The sequence below is a fragment of the Toxotes jaculatrix genome, chromosome 7 (genome assembly GCF_017976425.1).
Source record: "Toxotes jaculatrix isolate fToxJac2 chromosome 7, fToxJac2.pri, whole genome shotgun sequence".
In the NCBI taxonomy this organism is placed as follows: Eukaryota; Metazoa; Chordata; class Actinopteri; family Toxotidae; genus Toxotes; species Toxotes jaculatrix.
This window is the reverse complement of record NC_054400.1, coordinates 4836654-4852972: the sequence shown is the minus strand read 5'-3', so window position 1 is coordinate 4852972 and position 16319 is coordinate 4836654. Positions and strand designations below refer to the sequence as shown.

The 16319-nt window shown below is 38.6% G+C and overlaps 1 protein-coding gene across 1 annotated transcript in view; it reads right to left on the bottom strand.

Moving 5' to 3' along the window:
- Window positions 1-711: 711 nt before the first annotated feature.
- Window positions 712-16319, bottom strand: part of ksr2 (kinase suppressor of ras 2) — an 84561-nt gene continuing 68953 nt past the window's right edge. The window contains exons 13-19 of the mRNA XM_041042334.1: window positions 14108-14156; window positions 12709-13070; window positions 8760-8856; window positions 8541-8674; window positions 6829-6963; window positions 5213-5342; window positions 712-4131 (exon numbers count right to left, since the gene is read on the bottom strand). Of these exons, the coding sequence (XP_040898268.1) occupies window positions 3985-4131; window positions 5213-5342; window positions 6829-6963; window positions 8541-8674; window positions 8760-8856; window positions 12709-13070; window positions 14108-14156 (1054 nt within the window). The 3' untranslated portion in view covers window positions 712-3984. The remainder of the gene's footprint in view (window positions 4132-5212; window positions 5343-6828; window positions 6964-8540; window positions 8675-8759; window positions 8857-12708; window positions 13071-14107; window positions 14157-16319) is intronic.

Genomic DNA, 16319 nt, shown 5'->3' with positions numbered 1-16319 from the left:
ACTCAGATTAAACATTGTATAGCCTCAATAAACACGTAGAACAAGCAGATACTGAGTACACTGTATGTAATACTGTCAGACTGTGGAATAAGATGATTTTAAATATTTTAAATCTACTTAAAAATGGAAAAGTGGATGTTAAGGGTTATGATGCATCTGTTTTTTGTTTTTTTTTTACCCGTGGTACATTGTTTCTGCTTGATGATTTCAAACTGATTACCGCTACTGTTCTCTGTGAATAATTAAAGTATTAGATTTCTAATAGCCACATTTCAAGCCTACAGACAATTAATTATGAAAATATTTTGGGTGGAGTATTTAAATATTCAGAACTATGAAAAAAAAACAAAGTTGCACTTTTAGAAATCAGAACAAGGATCACGTCATCACATCAAAAGAAAATTACTTAATGGGTAATCATAAATGATTAAAACGGTTATACAGGCCGTGAGCACTGACATCTTCTGTGAAGATGTGTTGAAAATTTAAACAAAAGTAAAATATGGATAAGGATTGACTAAGAGAAAAGATGACATAAAAGAAACAGAAAACGTCCAAAATGAAAACATCTTTTTATTGTCATACACGTTGTAAAGGATGAGAGCAAATAAAAGAGCTTGTGATCAAAATCTACTCATCACTAAGCCATGGACCATAAGGCATCATTAAATACAAGCTTTTTGGAGCTATCATCTACAATACAAGGACGGAATCAAGGGGAAAAGAACCACACGGCATCAGTGCTTATGCAATTAGAAGGAAAATGGAGGAAAAGAAATTTAAGTGAACAAAAAACAAAAACAAAAAAACAACCAAAAAACACAACACAATTTGTACATTCAAAAGAAAGAAGTCAAAAAATTCACAAGGAATATTGGTATTACGGCAAGTGACGATAAAACATAGTCTACAATCTGTTATGTACACTTGGCACTAATGTTAGATCTTTGATTGTTGTCCAGTCGGGTTGTCAACTCTAGCATGTGCACAGGTCGTAACTCTTCTTATTTAAATGCTAGTCTAATCATTTATATAATCTATAAATATACTGAAACAATCTCAAACAAAGCTGTTGAAAAGTTTTGCAAAGCCTGACGTAAAACTTCATTAGGTATTGAGATCAAACTGCTCAATGGACAATAGTTCATCAGAAAATGCTCACATACTTTTTATATATAGTGTCGAAGGATTTTTTTTTTTCATAACAAGAATCAATCTTTGATAGTCCATCTCATGCACTTGAAAGTTGTAAACAGTACAAATATAAATGATCCACTTACAATATTTGTATCCCAGCAATTCCAAAATAGACAGACTCCAAAAAACAGCAGCAGATTGTTTGTATGCATTTTCCAACACTGGCTGATGTGTAAATAATGAAGTGGAAAATGGCTATTTAACATGATTGGATTGTCTCTGTCTATTCAACGTGGCTAGAGAGAATCAAAAGCAGTATACAGCTCGAATGACGCCACAACTTCCAATTCATGATGATATGACTCAGATTTGTCTCTAAAACATACATTTAAAATATATTACGATATACAGCATGAAGTATGTAGAAAAATGGCCTGGGCTGGTCTTCAGCATCCTGATATGTCTCTTCTGATATGTTAAAGGGAAAGTTCAGCCAGATTTAAGTTACTTACTTCTTACTTTAACTTTATAATCCAAGAAGTCAATTTACCTCTTTAGGTTTGTGTAAATAAAATCTTTAAAGATATATATATATAAACAAGGAGGCAAGTATAAGATTAATTTGTCCAATAGTCACTTTTTCAGCAGTGTTGTAATCAAGAGTAGCCTAGTCAATACCAAGACAAGTCCAATTTTTTTTAAAAATAAGCTAAACATTTTTAATTTCAATGTACCTGTCTTTGCCTATGCAACTTAAGAGATGTGAAATAACAGTCTCCCTCTTACAAAGGAAAGTTGAATTGGACTGGTTTGACTGTAGTTTGTGGTGCCTAGTGTTAGCTAATGCTAATAAAGTTTAGAGAAACATTGCGGTGCAGTTGATATTACTGAGCCAGTTTGCCTTGTTTGTGACTCTTCTCCACCTCTCTTAAAATAGCTTGGCATTTTAGCCAAGTGCTAAACATAGTGGTAGGAGCTGTTTTGTCCTTAGCCTGGTCTCACAACTGTCTCCTGAAGCCTCAGCAAAACTTACATAATCTTGCTGTAATTAGCTCCACCTTGAGTGAATCAAGCATGTTTGCTTAACCTTCTGTTTTTCCAATAGGCTCTAGCTCTAAAATTCACTTTGCATTCAGTCTGAACACACCTCAACAAGCTCATTTGTAACTAATTAAAGTAATTTATCAATGATTGGAAAGTTTCTTTAGGCAGCTAGCAATGATTTGGAAGAGTTCTTCTTCAGACATCCCCACTTTCCAGAATGCCATCTTTAAAAATGGTCAACTTTACTTGCAATGTGTTGCTTAAATGTTTTGGAAATACACTGATTCTTAAAAATGTGCATCATAAAAGTTAAAAGAAAATAAGTTAAATTATTTTTTGGATCAAAATTCAAGATGAGGTGATTTGAATATGAGGCTCCAATTCAAAGTGACTACAACACTGCTTTTAAGCAACTCCAGACACATTTTAACAAGCCAAAAACAAACTCAAAGCTTACTTTGACTTCTCTGAGTTTTTGTTTGCCTTTTAAAGGTCATGTGCTCTCCCTTTATGTGTCTAACAGTCACATCATCACTGAGCTAGGAAACTCAAAACTTAATTTTCCTAATCAAATCATTCCTGCCCTCACACCCAGCCCCACTGGCAACAGGTCTATAATCCATTTCAAACTATTTCATAAAACAGTTTCATATACTACGCAGAAAGCTAACATGTCATTTTCAACACCTTGACACGGATTAGAGTCTACAAAGTTCATGTACCGAGTCAATTAACTTAAAGTTTCTGAACTGACTATATGGTTGCAAGCTTTAGATTTTAATTAGTATCTATTTTATTCTGTATCTATCAATAGCTATTTAAAATAAATAATACATTTATTTCTGGGAAATGGGGAATGGAGGAGGGGGGGCTCAGTGATAGCATTTCTGAAGGGTAATTAGTTCTGCAACAGTTGACGAGATACATTTCAAGTGTCAGCGATTTCACAGAACAGCGTCAAGTGAGGGAGTCCTGGTCTGACCAGCGGCTTCTTTTTCTTTTTTTTCTTTCTTTCTTTTTTTTTTTTTTTTTTTTCAAAGGCTGTTATTGTTCAAGCGTCTCAAGCTCATGTTCACAGGCAATATTCAAAGCGCAGGCTGATCAGAGAACAGTCTCCCATCAAAGAACCGTGCCAACACATCCCCGCACAAATAGAGACGCTGGCTTCTTCACATTCAAATGGTGCGGTGTAAATAAAAGGACATTTTAAGTTAAATAAAGCTTTTGAGACAAACATGTAACCTGTACAGACATCCACACATGAGACCATGAGGTAACAGTGACAAAACGGTCTACACAGTTGACAGACATAAGGAATGGAAAAACAATGTTATGAAAATATACAATGTGTGATGTTCAACAGTTACATTCATTCAAAACAACAACAAAAAACAGACATGGAAAAAAAAATAAATCTACATTTGTTCTCAAACGTGTTTTAAGTCCAGGATGATGTGATCAGTCGAAAAGTTACAAGCAAGGTACATCCAGGAAATAAATCAAATATTATGAAGGGAACAAGTCAATAGTAAAAGACAAAAAAGATAAAGGAAAGATATCCAGTATGGTTTAAATCAAACCAAAGAAAAGTATGAGTCCCGACTGCTTTGAGAAGCTGGACAGTCAACTTATCTGTACACACACATGCCAACATTCCATGAAAATACACACAGCACGGGCAGTTTTCATCACTGGGCTGGCTTTTGGATTCAGTGCATTCTTTAAGGAGGTGGGTTATTTATGTAGAGTTATGGCGGCTGATTTTTAATAGTTGCTGATTGTTTGCTGTTTTGTGTCTCTAACTCATTTGACATACTCAGCTGACTTCCAGAAGTGCCCTGGGTGGGAAAGGCGGCGGTTCCGTTTTGGCAACTTTTCCAGTAAGTCTACCAGCTTGGAGAAGCTGGGCCGCTCTTCCTGCTTGTACGCCCAGCACAGGAGCAGAATATCCTGGAAAACACAGAGATACATGGCAAACAAAGCTGTTAGACATCACACTTCATCATCTTTGGATACATCAGAATGCAAAGTTTCTGAATAAATGTCGTGCGAGTAAGTGCGCCTGGTTTTACTTTCTGAAACTGGGTCTTTTCTTAAAAAAAGGGTTTTCAAAGAGACGTGAGGCAAAGGTACTGCCTGAGGTGAAAGGGATATGTGCATGCTGGTGTTCTGAAAACAACTGAGAGTTAGCAATTGTAGTTTGATCTGCTGACTTGGCCTGGTCACCAGCTACAGTAGTAGCAACAGCTGTGGCACACAGCTCACGGAGGCAATTAAGGTAGTTGAAGTAGCAATATCAAACAATTTTTGATACCAAGAGAAAATAACTGACACTACAGGAGCTAAACCAAAAGGCTGGAAATTTGTACCCTGAGCTGGGCTTTGCTTGAACCGACTAAAGTGACTCATCACAGCCTCAGCGTGTGATTTGTAAGAAACGCTGGCTAACAGTGGCATGTGACCTGCAAAGATTTGCAGTGACTAAGCACACTGAATTAGCAGGTAAATGTCCAGATCAGTTCAAATGGAGACTGGAGGTATTTCAAGGAAAGAGGAGAGTGGTGGAAGAGTTTAACAAGGTGAACTGAAGGCAACCAAGGACTCATACCATGACTGGAAAGGCCAATACCACTGGGGGGGGGGTGAGCTGTCCATGCATGTTATTACAACCACCAGGGAAACCGACAAGCATTTATGCAAAATGAAATAATGGTGGCCAAAAAGTTTCTAATGTCGTCTTTAGAAACTTTTACTTGTGAGGATTCTTCTGAAAACTTTCTTATATATAGCATTAAGATTCACTTACAGTGCATTTCTGTGAATCCAGTCTCAGATTTGTTATTTGTTATTGCCTTTATCGTGCAAAGCTAATTTTTCAGTTTATAGAGCGTGATTGAACAAAATGAGTCTAGGATTCAAGGAGTGTTTAAACTGGAAAAAAAAAATATGCAGCGATTTGCTAAAGACTGACAAAAACAAAAAAAGATTCATGAACTGTGACAAATGAAAAATGAAAAAAAAAAACCCTTACTGATATCTCCTTTCCCATGCCAGTTTGAGCGAGGTTGGGCTTCATCCCACTGCCAATCTGCCATATGATCACCTCTGCTGGCTGACTCTTGTAAGGCCACTCACGTGCGTGCAACTCATACCAGATGGTGCTGGGAGGACAGAAGAAGAGAGCAGGTCAGTGCTTTGGACTATCTAGTCAAGAGAATAATATGATTGTCTTCAAAACACACCTATGGAGGGTTCCCATCCCAGCCAGTGCTAAATTTCACTCACGGCAACTGTAAACCATTAAACTAAATGGTTTTGATCAGCTTTCAGTTGTAGATGATTCTTCTGTACAAAAACTTTGAAGAAACTGAATCCAGAAGTTAAAGAAACAACATATTTTTAATTACAGCTCATGCAAAATTACCGTACACCACCTCCCTGTGCAAATAAGTGGTTGTTTTCATTCTCCTCCTTCACATCAAGCTTGAGTAGCATAAAAATAGCTCTTTGCCAGTAGTTGGCGAAAAAGTGACAGTTGATTGTTGATGAATTATGCAAAACAGCCGTGGGGGTCACCTCTAGGTAACGCAAGGGCTAAGAGAGCAGCTGGACATTGCGCGCCAGCACTGCACTCCTCCATTTAAAATGATATAGTGATGAAACCTCCATATGGGGGACCATCTGAAAATGCAATTGTGTTAGGAGTCAACAGAGCAGGGTCCATGCCACAAATGAATCAGAAGCCTAATGGCAGTGGAGGAAGAACAGAAGCCATGAGGACTGTCAAAATGTGTTAAATATCACATATTTTTGGCAAAAAAGATTCAAGGCGAGCCAAATGTTTGTTACGTTTTGGGCAGGTTTGCAAACAGATAGCAATACTACAACCGCTTAAATGCCAAAAAACAGAGAGGTTTGTTGTACTGAACCAACCAATATATTTACTTGATCAATAATTATTGGAATACTAACTAAAAGGAGTGTTTTGATATGAAAGAAGCTTCTTTGCTTTCTTGCTGAGAGTTGGATAAGAAGACTGAAAGCTTGTCTTTTGGATTAAAAACTTGCTTCGGAGCTAAGTGTTCTCAAAACGTGGTACATGTGAGCTACTTGTGACAAAAATACTTCACAACTACTGAGTGGCAAACAAACCCACTATGACAACTGCTCTGAATAGGAAGAGCTACAATTCCAGGAGGAAAACAGTATTTTTGTAAAAGTTAAAAATAAAGATTACAAGAATCAGCAAAGTTCCATAAGATATCCTGAACAGTAAGTGGGATCTGGCTGATTCAGTGTGTGGCCAGAAATTAAGTTTGTACCCTATTACAACCCCATGTACCCTATTACAACTCCAGTAAAGACCACTAAACAAAGCTTGAGGCCATACAAGAGCTCACACACTTGGTCCTATTTCAAAGGAAAATTTGTCAGCAAAGTCAAAGTCATAAGGACTTCAGCACAGTTGAAAAGCAACTAAGTTGGAGTCACTTAGGAAGGAAGCGAAATTGTCAAGTAACATATTGTGATTATAGTGAAAATCTATATCTATGATGAGTGCTGAAAATCAGTTAATGAGAGCAGTCTCTTTGTCATGAGATTTGGGGTTTGTAAGCCCTTTCTGGAGCTCACAACAGAAACACTCACCCAAAAGCAAAGACATCCGACTGTTTGGAGAAGGGAAGCTTGTCCTCCTCTGTGTCCGGAGAGAGCTGCTGGATGATTTCTGGGGCCAGGTGACACAGCCAGCCATTCGGGATCCTCAGTTTGTCTTCTCTCCGGCTGCAGAATGAGAAAAAAGTGGAGATGGACACTTGTCAGGGTTTATTGATCTGCTGTATCACACTGCCAAGCAGTCAAAGATGATACAATACTCGTTTGTTTTGCTAGGAATCACATGCAGTATTTATTTCTTGGGTAAACAGCACTCAGGAACACTGACTGGAGTCTTGCTGTTGTAATGATGTTGCAAGGAAACCAATTTGGATTAAACAAACAAAATACAGGCTAATTACTGAGCTGTGGTGATGCTGGTAGGTGTTTGACCTTTGGACTGATCCTCTGTTTTCAGTCTTTAAGATAAGCTATGCTAATCAACTCTAGCTTCACAGTTAACAAAGCAAGAAAGTAAATAAAATTATTTCTCATAATGTACTGAACAATAAAGCAACAGTAAACACATGCAAATATGTAGGATTTGTGGAGAAACCTTTAAAACACTATAACATCTAGGTGGATTATGACCATTTTACACCTTACAGCTGTGTTCTTCACTTGAGAAATAACTAAACTTTTTGTGATTGGAGGTAGCTTACTTAGATATAATTAATAACAGTATGATTTGTAAACGGTTGTAATATTTTAGACTAGCTTAATTAAATAATCTGCTAGGCATATGAGGGGAAACATCACTGTTAATATAATCCTGCTGTGCTGAAGGACTGCCTGCAGATGTTGTGGGTGTAGAGAGACACCTCACTGCGCTGCTCTCACTGGTTCGTTTCCAAAAAGCTCTCGCCACCTCCACTGGAAGCTTGATGAAAGTCTTGGCCCCATGAGGTCAGTCTTGAGCGGATACAATATGTGATTACTGGTGTGCTCATCCATGACATGGTAAATTACAGAAAATACACTCTATTTGTTAGTGGAGTGAGAGCTTTTTTTTTTTTTTATAGCCTTTTCATTGTTACCAGTGATTCACTGTTTTTTTGTATGATATCTCTGTTCGTATTCTGCCTTGTCAGCTTTACTCAGCCACGACCGAATTTCTCTGTACATCATTGACCTGGTTACTCTTTTCTCTGTCTCTTGAGCGCCTCTCTTTAACACCGTTCATGTTCTTGAGTGGAGAAGTGGGAACTTCTTCCATGGCAACAGAAAAGATGGACAGAAGAGGGAGAGGCGAAGTTTCCACTTAATTTAAAATTGCTGCCTGTCAAAAAGAGGATGTTGCTACATATTTGCCTCCTGCTGACAGAGCAAATATGCAGAAAAGCTGACACAGACTAAAGAAGAATAAGAACAAGATTTTAAAAAGTAAACATTCATATTATTTAAACTGTTTTTGTTTTAAAAAAAAAAGTCCATAAAGCAACAAAGCAGATATTTAGTGAAGTCAGCCAGAGACTACCAATGCAGCAGAGACAACCTAGTTTTTGTTTATGATCGTAAAATAAGCTTAAAATGAATGCAGTAATAACAAACTGCTGTTAAAATATGTAAAAAAGAAAAGCTGAGTGCTGCCAAAGATATTTATTACTGACATACCGTCTTCCACTGTTTTGTGTGTCAGTGCTGTGCATTTACACATTCTGAAAAAAAAAGTGCTCCTGTCTCTGATGTGTATTCAACATAATTACCTGCCAGCCTGCAGAACTCCAGATATGGTGAAGAGTCCAAAGTCGGTGATGACGACTTTGCCGTTGTCATAAAACACATTCTTGGACTTCATGTCTTTGTGTAAGATCCCTTTAGCGTGGAGGTAGCCCATCCCCTGAGGACAGAGAGAGATGTGACTGTTTTGTAACATGATGTGTAATGCCGAACTGTTCTGGAGAATCAGCGCTGAGTTATTTTACCTTGACCATCTCTTGTGCGATCTGTCGGGTCTTGTTAACATCCAGCACAACCTTGGCGTCCCGCACCACAGAATAAAGCGTCCTGCCTTTACACAAGCTGAGAGAAGGAAAAAACACAGTGATAAGATTTTAAGTGACCGTGTTGACTTATGTAATTTTTTTTTTTTTTTTACTTCAAAACATTTCACAAACATTACAGGAGAGTCTACCCAAAACTTTTACAAATTTTACTGATGAAAACCAACTGATCAAAACACTGTGATCATTTACCGTTGGTTAATCTGTTGTACATTTGTTTAAGGATTTTCTCATTTCACACAGTTGCCAAAGTGACAGGTGGTCATAGGGATTGGTAAAGCCGTGTGAGTACACGTGAAGTAAAGAGGGAGCATCCCTCTACCCCTACCATCCTAGAAAATAAAATAGTGTACAATGTCAAACTGAGCTTGAATGCTGAATGTAAAGCTGTTTGTTTGTCACTGTCTTTTAATAAATTCGGTTCTGTTTTTATTTCATTTTAGCTCAGTTTTTAGTCCCTATTTTATTTTAAATCCTATTCATATGCATCTTGTCTTAAGGTATCTTTATGTCTTATATAAAGCCCTTTGACTGCCCAGTTGTGTAAGGTGCTATGCTAATTAACTTCACTGAGGTATTTTATCTATTTCTCTTGGTTATGCAGGCATGTCAGAGGAACGAAGGAAAATGCCCCACTGTAACAACTCTTTGTTCCAACAGGGTTACCACACCTTAAGTATGGAAATAAGGTTTAAATTAGCCTCTTTTCTGAAGTTATACATATGCGTAGTGATTTGTTAACATTCTAAAGCAGATAAGAAGAAGCGGGAGATAATGTAGCTCTCAGAAAATCTTTGTGAATACGGCTGGGAGGCTGATGTTTTTTACGGTCTGTGTGATATGACGTAAATGCAGGAAAAAAAACAAAAAACAAGAATGCCTCTAATGATGTCACAGCCCGTTCATTTCCTAATGGTGGAGGTGTGGACTGTGGACTGAAACCAATTTTTCACCACCTTTTCCCTTGTACAGTTTCTTGGTTCCTACCCATGTACAAATACAAAATATTACCAAACTTTCAAGCAAACCGCTCCTGCAGTAAATTTCTAGTGTGAAAGCATCGACTGTTCTCCTGTGTTTTAGCTTTTCAAATACTCTCTTTTTAAATAACTGGTGAACTGGTGAGATACCCTTTCTTTTGTCAGTTTGCATGTTACTCCACTCACCTCATCAAACCACTCATCTTTTAAATGTTCAATGTGTTTTTTGCCACTATTAACCAAAACACAGGCTTACACCGAAGTTCACGTGTGTGTGAGACTGTGTCAGTGAGTTAGTGCAGTTTGAGTTGTTGTTAGAGGATAAAATGTCATCGTTCTGAACCGAAACGTGGGCCCACTCGGTGCCAGGGGGAAGCTGTTACACCGCGGTTCGTGGAAGGTGGTGTCAGATTTCTGGAGGGGTGCCATCACAACGGCGTATTAATAGACAGCTCTAGAATCACCCCCCTGCCTCACCCCTGAAGCCCTCAACCCTGACTGTGCCACACAGGTGACCAACCAAGGACCTGAAGCCAACAGTTCATGCATATTCATTCCTAACAAACACCTGACAGCAGCTGCATTTTTAGTAGCTCTCTTCCCTCTGGGTCTTTTCAACACAGAAATGCAGCTTCTGGCTTCAGTGCTTTAGTGTCACTTCAGTTGAAACCTTTATGTAAAAAAAAAGTCTTATGACAATGATCACCTGTGTACCTCAGACAAACGGAATGTGTATAAGCAACGCTGAAGAGAAAGAGGCAGCATTTCACGCAGCTCAGGATGATGAAGAGCTAATGCTGAAAGTCACATCCGTGCTTTCAGGCAAATTAATTAGGCCACATACATGGATAAAAATCCGGGAGTAACATCACAGGTGACCCTGTGTTCTGTGTGCTCTGGAAAATCAATCCACGGTCACTCGTTACAAATGAAATACTCGAAGAAAAAAAAAAGCAATCAATATTGATATTTCCACTAATGCACCCTAAAAACCCTCAATAAAGCCTTAATAAACCAATAAACCTCTATTGGGTTCTGAATTTATATGTATATAGCTGCACAAACCATTCAGACTGACCCATTGCACTATTGTTATTTGTTGTTGTTCTGTTGTATGTTTCTGAACTGCCTGAGAGCAAAGGAAAACCCGAGTCAGATTCCTTGTCTGTGTGCACAAACTTGGCCAATAAAACCGATTCTGATTTGGATTATTTTTACAGATTTGTCATGTGTTATGTATATCCCACCCAACTTAACTTCTCGTCCCGCTCTGCTTCTTGTGTTATACAGCAATACAAGAAGCAGAGCACCGGTGGATAACAAAGCCACCTGTTGCTCTGACATTTGCTATTATTTTCAGCAATCAGCAGTGGGGATTTCTGTGAAGCAGCTAGCTCCCCTGCACTCAAAACAACAGCTGGCATCAACTGCAATCAGCCATCTCAATCAATCAGTCAATCATTCAGTCAATCACTTATTTAAAACATATTTACCACCACTGTGAATGTGATGGAAATAGAGCGCATTGTTTTACATTTAGTTTTGTTTCCGGAAGCATTTTTCAAGCTGTGAATTCAGCGTGGAAATCCCTCTCTTTCTTTCTTTTCTTTCTTAATAGAGAATGAAAGAAGAAAAAAAAGTTACTTTCTTGAAAACAGAGAGAGGAAACAAAAAGGGAAATTATTCTTTTACTGACACTTCTCTTTGTTCACAGCCTGTGTAGATGACACTGGGAGAGTGGTAAATATCTGAACAATTTCCCTTTGAACATTAGCTGTGCCAGTTAATTAAACAGGAGAGTATTCTTTGTGATGGTCTTTAACAAGAACACAGGCCTGTCTTCCTTGTTATAACTGAGAAAATACTTGCTGCAAAAAGTCTGAACACTAATCCATGAAATAATTAAAGTTGTTCACTGCGTGAGAGAATTCATTCAAGTTCACTCCGACCCTGTACACTTGTATTATCTGCTGTCATAGACTGTAGTCAGGATAGATGCACCATTGCTTTGAGGTGTGGGTGGTTCATCCATTCAACAACAGTAGCAGCCTGTTCTAATCATATCCTCCGCATGCTTCATTGTCAGCCACTCTAAACTCATTGTCCCAGATGGGGGCAAATCTGTGGCTGATTCAAAATGACACCCAGGGGACAAGGACTGGCTCTGGAGGCCGAGCAGCTGCCTAACCACACAGTAAGCACTCAGAGTTCAGAAGCACAGCGAACTGCACATCTCCAAGCTTTGATGTCAACTTTCAGAGACTGAGAGGCTCAGTGATCAGCAAGAAATCAATGAGGGGGATGTGCAGAACACATGACAATACGTTTTGTTTTTGTTTATTCTTTATATTTTTCATCATTTTTCTCTCAATTTGGAATCACCTATTACTTCCTATATTTTGACATTGTAAAAGAACTAAAGCTGCGTCCCGGTTCCAACCTACATTAGCAGGTTTTGGGTATGTAGTGTGTTCACATGTGAAAATTGGAAGAGTACGCTCAGAAAAGTCATTCATGGACATTAAATCCACACTGAGACAGTATTAAATCTTGACATTTAGATTTGTCTTTGTGAAGCTAAATGCAGCGGCATTTTAAAATCAGTTTGATTGACGTCAGTCAGTGCCTGTATTCAGTGTTTTGTATGTTGATTTCTTTCAGATTAACTGCAAAGACAGAATACTATAAAGGTTAGAATATAGTTTATAGTAAATAGAGCTTGTTTAGTCAACTGAGGTAAAACATTCTTTTTTTGTCAGGGTAGTTTCACAGTATTTCTGGACATTAAACCTCTAACTATGATACTAACACAGGAAGTTCTATCTACAGCACCTGTAGAGCTGATTTCCCAGTGTTCAACACAACACAACCTGTTACATGCTCATCCTTACCTGGTGATGATGGCCAGATGTGGTGGGCTCATGCAGGCCCCCATAAACAGCACGACATTCTCGTGGCGAGTGTTGCGGTAGGCCATCACCTCACGCTTGAACGCCTTGAGCTGGTCCTCGTTGTCACGCTCGATGTCGATCAAGCGGATGGCGACCTCGCCATGCCAGCGTCCGTGGAAAACCTTGCCAAAGCGCCCCTTACCGATCATCTCCCCAATCTCCAGCTGCTCGAACGGGATGTCCCACTCCTGCAGGAAGATGCTGGTCTGGCTGGCCTTGCGTGGGAAGTTGCGAGCCGACAGGAGCGATAGGTTCATCTCCTCAAACTCGTCACCGGAGTCTTCATCATTCCCCTCCTCGTTCTGTGTTGAGACAAATTGAACTGGTCTTTGGTAGCTGTGGGCCTACATTTCACATTTACACAGATTTACTGATTTGCAACTGTGGTGATTAAAAATGCCCTTATTCAACTCAAAGACGTGGTGTCAAAATATTCCACCAATATGTTAAATGCTTATATTCTAACAGATGCCATTCAGCACATTCGGCAGCAGTAGATGTAAAAAAAAAAAAAAAAAAAAGCCATTCATGTATTCCCTGAGTGTACACTGAAGTGTTTACTGGATAATGTGTCATATAATTTTTATATATTGCTACTATTTTAATTCAATATCTCCACCTTTTTCTCTGAAATTTACTGTAGCTCCAATGGTACACAGCAGTTAAGTCGAAGGAAAAAATGTCTTATTGACTTTCCAAGGTGAAATATGAATTAATGTGTTTAAGTGTCATGAATAAAGATGTAATCGCTACTGTCTGTTTTCATAAATAAGCTCTGATGTATGTTAAAAACACCCATATATGTTACCTTGATATAAAATTGCAAATAAATTTTGTCAAGCCGTGTGCGTTAGAGATACTGACTGCCGTTATAGGCCATTACCAACAAAAATATGTTATGAAAAGGGAAAGCAGCCAGAGGGGAAAACTGACTGATTTATTCTGATTTGATTTTAAATATAATGTACTGCAGAAGTGAATGTGATGTATTCAAAGCCCGCTGGATTATTAGGGCAATATGCATCACATTTTCTCAAAATATATCATTGTTACAGGAACAGCAGTGACGATCTGTGAAGCTGCGTCTTTTGCTCCTTGCTGCTTTTGACGCATAACTTACCTGGAGGCTCCTCAGAGAGCCGAGCCAAATTATGTTAAATGAGAGAACAACGCAAATGACTGTGACAAGTGGTGGTGAGATCTGCATTTTGTCTTCATTCAGACTCACAAGTCATTTCAGAATGCTATTACACACAAAGATGTGGAGAAGTAAAACAGCATACACATACATTCAAAAGTAACGCAAAGGTCACAGTCAGAAGTCAAAAGAAGGACTCACATCTGATGTAGGTTCAACCTCGATCTGAAGTAAAGGGTTGCCCTCATTCCTAAAAGCAAGAAGAATAGATGCAGAAATAAATCTGTTAAAAACAATGAAAACAATTCTCTATTCACACATAACTGATGAGCCTACGTTTTCTTTTCCTTAAATTTGCTGCTCCATTGATGAGGCTTTTAAATGTTTTGGTTCTTTATTGTCCTAATGACGTGTGAATGATCCACATTTGATCTCTGGTATTCAGACAGCGTCACCATCTTTACTGACGCTTTCAAAAAGATTTATTTAGCACTGCTCCAACGTGAGATGTCTGGAGACATGGTACTACCTGTAGGAATGCAGACTGAATGAAAAGTCTTTCAAAGGGAAACACACTGGATTTAGATCCATAACGCTGTAGCTCTGCATGGACTAATTCATGTGCATGATTTGAATAAATATTAATTGTCATTAAGAATGCTGGTTACTTGTGGAGTTATTATTGTTTAAGCCTTGACCCTTTTTGTTAAACTATATGGTTGAATAGTGGTCTAGTGATTGCAATACCTTTCCTTTGTGTAGGTGTGTTTCCCACATCTATATAGTATTAAACTATGTGTGCAAATCTTTCAAGTAATATTTTTCTGAGCAATGCAGACATTGGCTGATAAGTTAACTCATACTTGGTTTTTAAATATAGCATCTTGTAAATTTGTGGATTAACATTTGTGGATGAATTGTGTGTATAAGCTGATGTAATTGGTGGTAGAACCTGATCTGGAGCCCACACCTGTGTTCAATCAGGGCAAGTCTGTTTGTGGACCTTCGCAGTCACATGCTGAGTAACCTGATGGAAGATGTAATATTATAGCTATATTAAATAAACCTATTTGGGAACATCACTTCAGAGAATGGGCGACTTGCTCTAGAAGTGTTTTTGGTTTCTTGCCAGTGCACCTGTTTGGTAATATTAGGATGTCTGTTCAGCATGCTGAAGAAACACTGGAGTTTAATGATTTAAAACAGGATTTATCAAGTTTTACTATTTGCAATAATGATAGCTGCCTTATCAGTAGGTTCAGTATATGTAAATACTAAAAATGTGTATGTGTCTGTGGTGTTGTGAGACTTCTTCTTTCTGCTAAACTGAACTGATGGCCCATTGATTGCACCTGTGCCTGGTTTATCTAATCCACCTGAGAGCCTGCATCTGTAAGCACTGCTGAAACTTGGGGCTAAACTGTTTGTCACTGATTTCAGCCATACTTTAAAAAGTCTTGATCTCAGCTGCATGGTTGGCTTTTGAAGGCTATTTTATGAGCGAGTAACCTTTTCAGTATTCCTTTAACAACACACCACCGACAAAAGACATTCTGTTGATGCAGAATCTGTTTGTTGCAAGGAAGGTCCTTCACTGGAGCAATTTTAATGATTATGAAATGAGCCGTTTTCACTCAGACTAGCAAACTGTTTTTACACTTAGCTGTTTTTACACGATCATGGCACACCATCATTTCTTTCCTACCATTGCAAACTGTTGACAGAAGTCTATCTTCCACCCTTTGTTTGTTGATCTTTTTTTAAAATTTTATCAGTCTTGTTTATCTTTTTGTGTTTGGTAGAAATAGTTGACATTTTCTTTGGTACTACTCAGCTTAATCGGGCTGTGGTTGTTTCTGAAAAATTGTAATAAAAATATTTTCAAATTACTCTGGAAAGAATTATTGGACCACAGGCTTTTATACTGTAGATCACCTGCAGTGGCCCGCAGGTAGCGAAAGCACATTATATCAAAACTTGACGGATAAATGAATAAAGTGTGAACAGGATGAAATGTAAGAAAGGGCACTCCTAATTACTGGCTGCATTTTCTGACCCTAATTTTGAATTTCACAGTTGCTTTATGAACCTTCAAGTGCATTTGTGCCCTGACTCCCTATTAATTTCTGACCCTGGCATGTACACTGTCACCTCCACTGTGGGTGCCAATGACACAACACAAAAGAACCCGCTTCCCCTCTTCAACCCACCCTCCTCCATCCACATACTGGCTGTGTAACATCAGTGTGTAACCTCTCACAACCTTTCTGTGGTATATTAACACTGTTTCACAAAGCAATCCTGGACTCTGGGCAAAGACCACAGGTGAGGCAGCATATAAAATAATATGTGATTCCTGTGGCGCCAAGGGCCCCTACCACCGGTTCGATCTCTGCTCTAATGAGGGGATCCT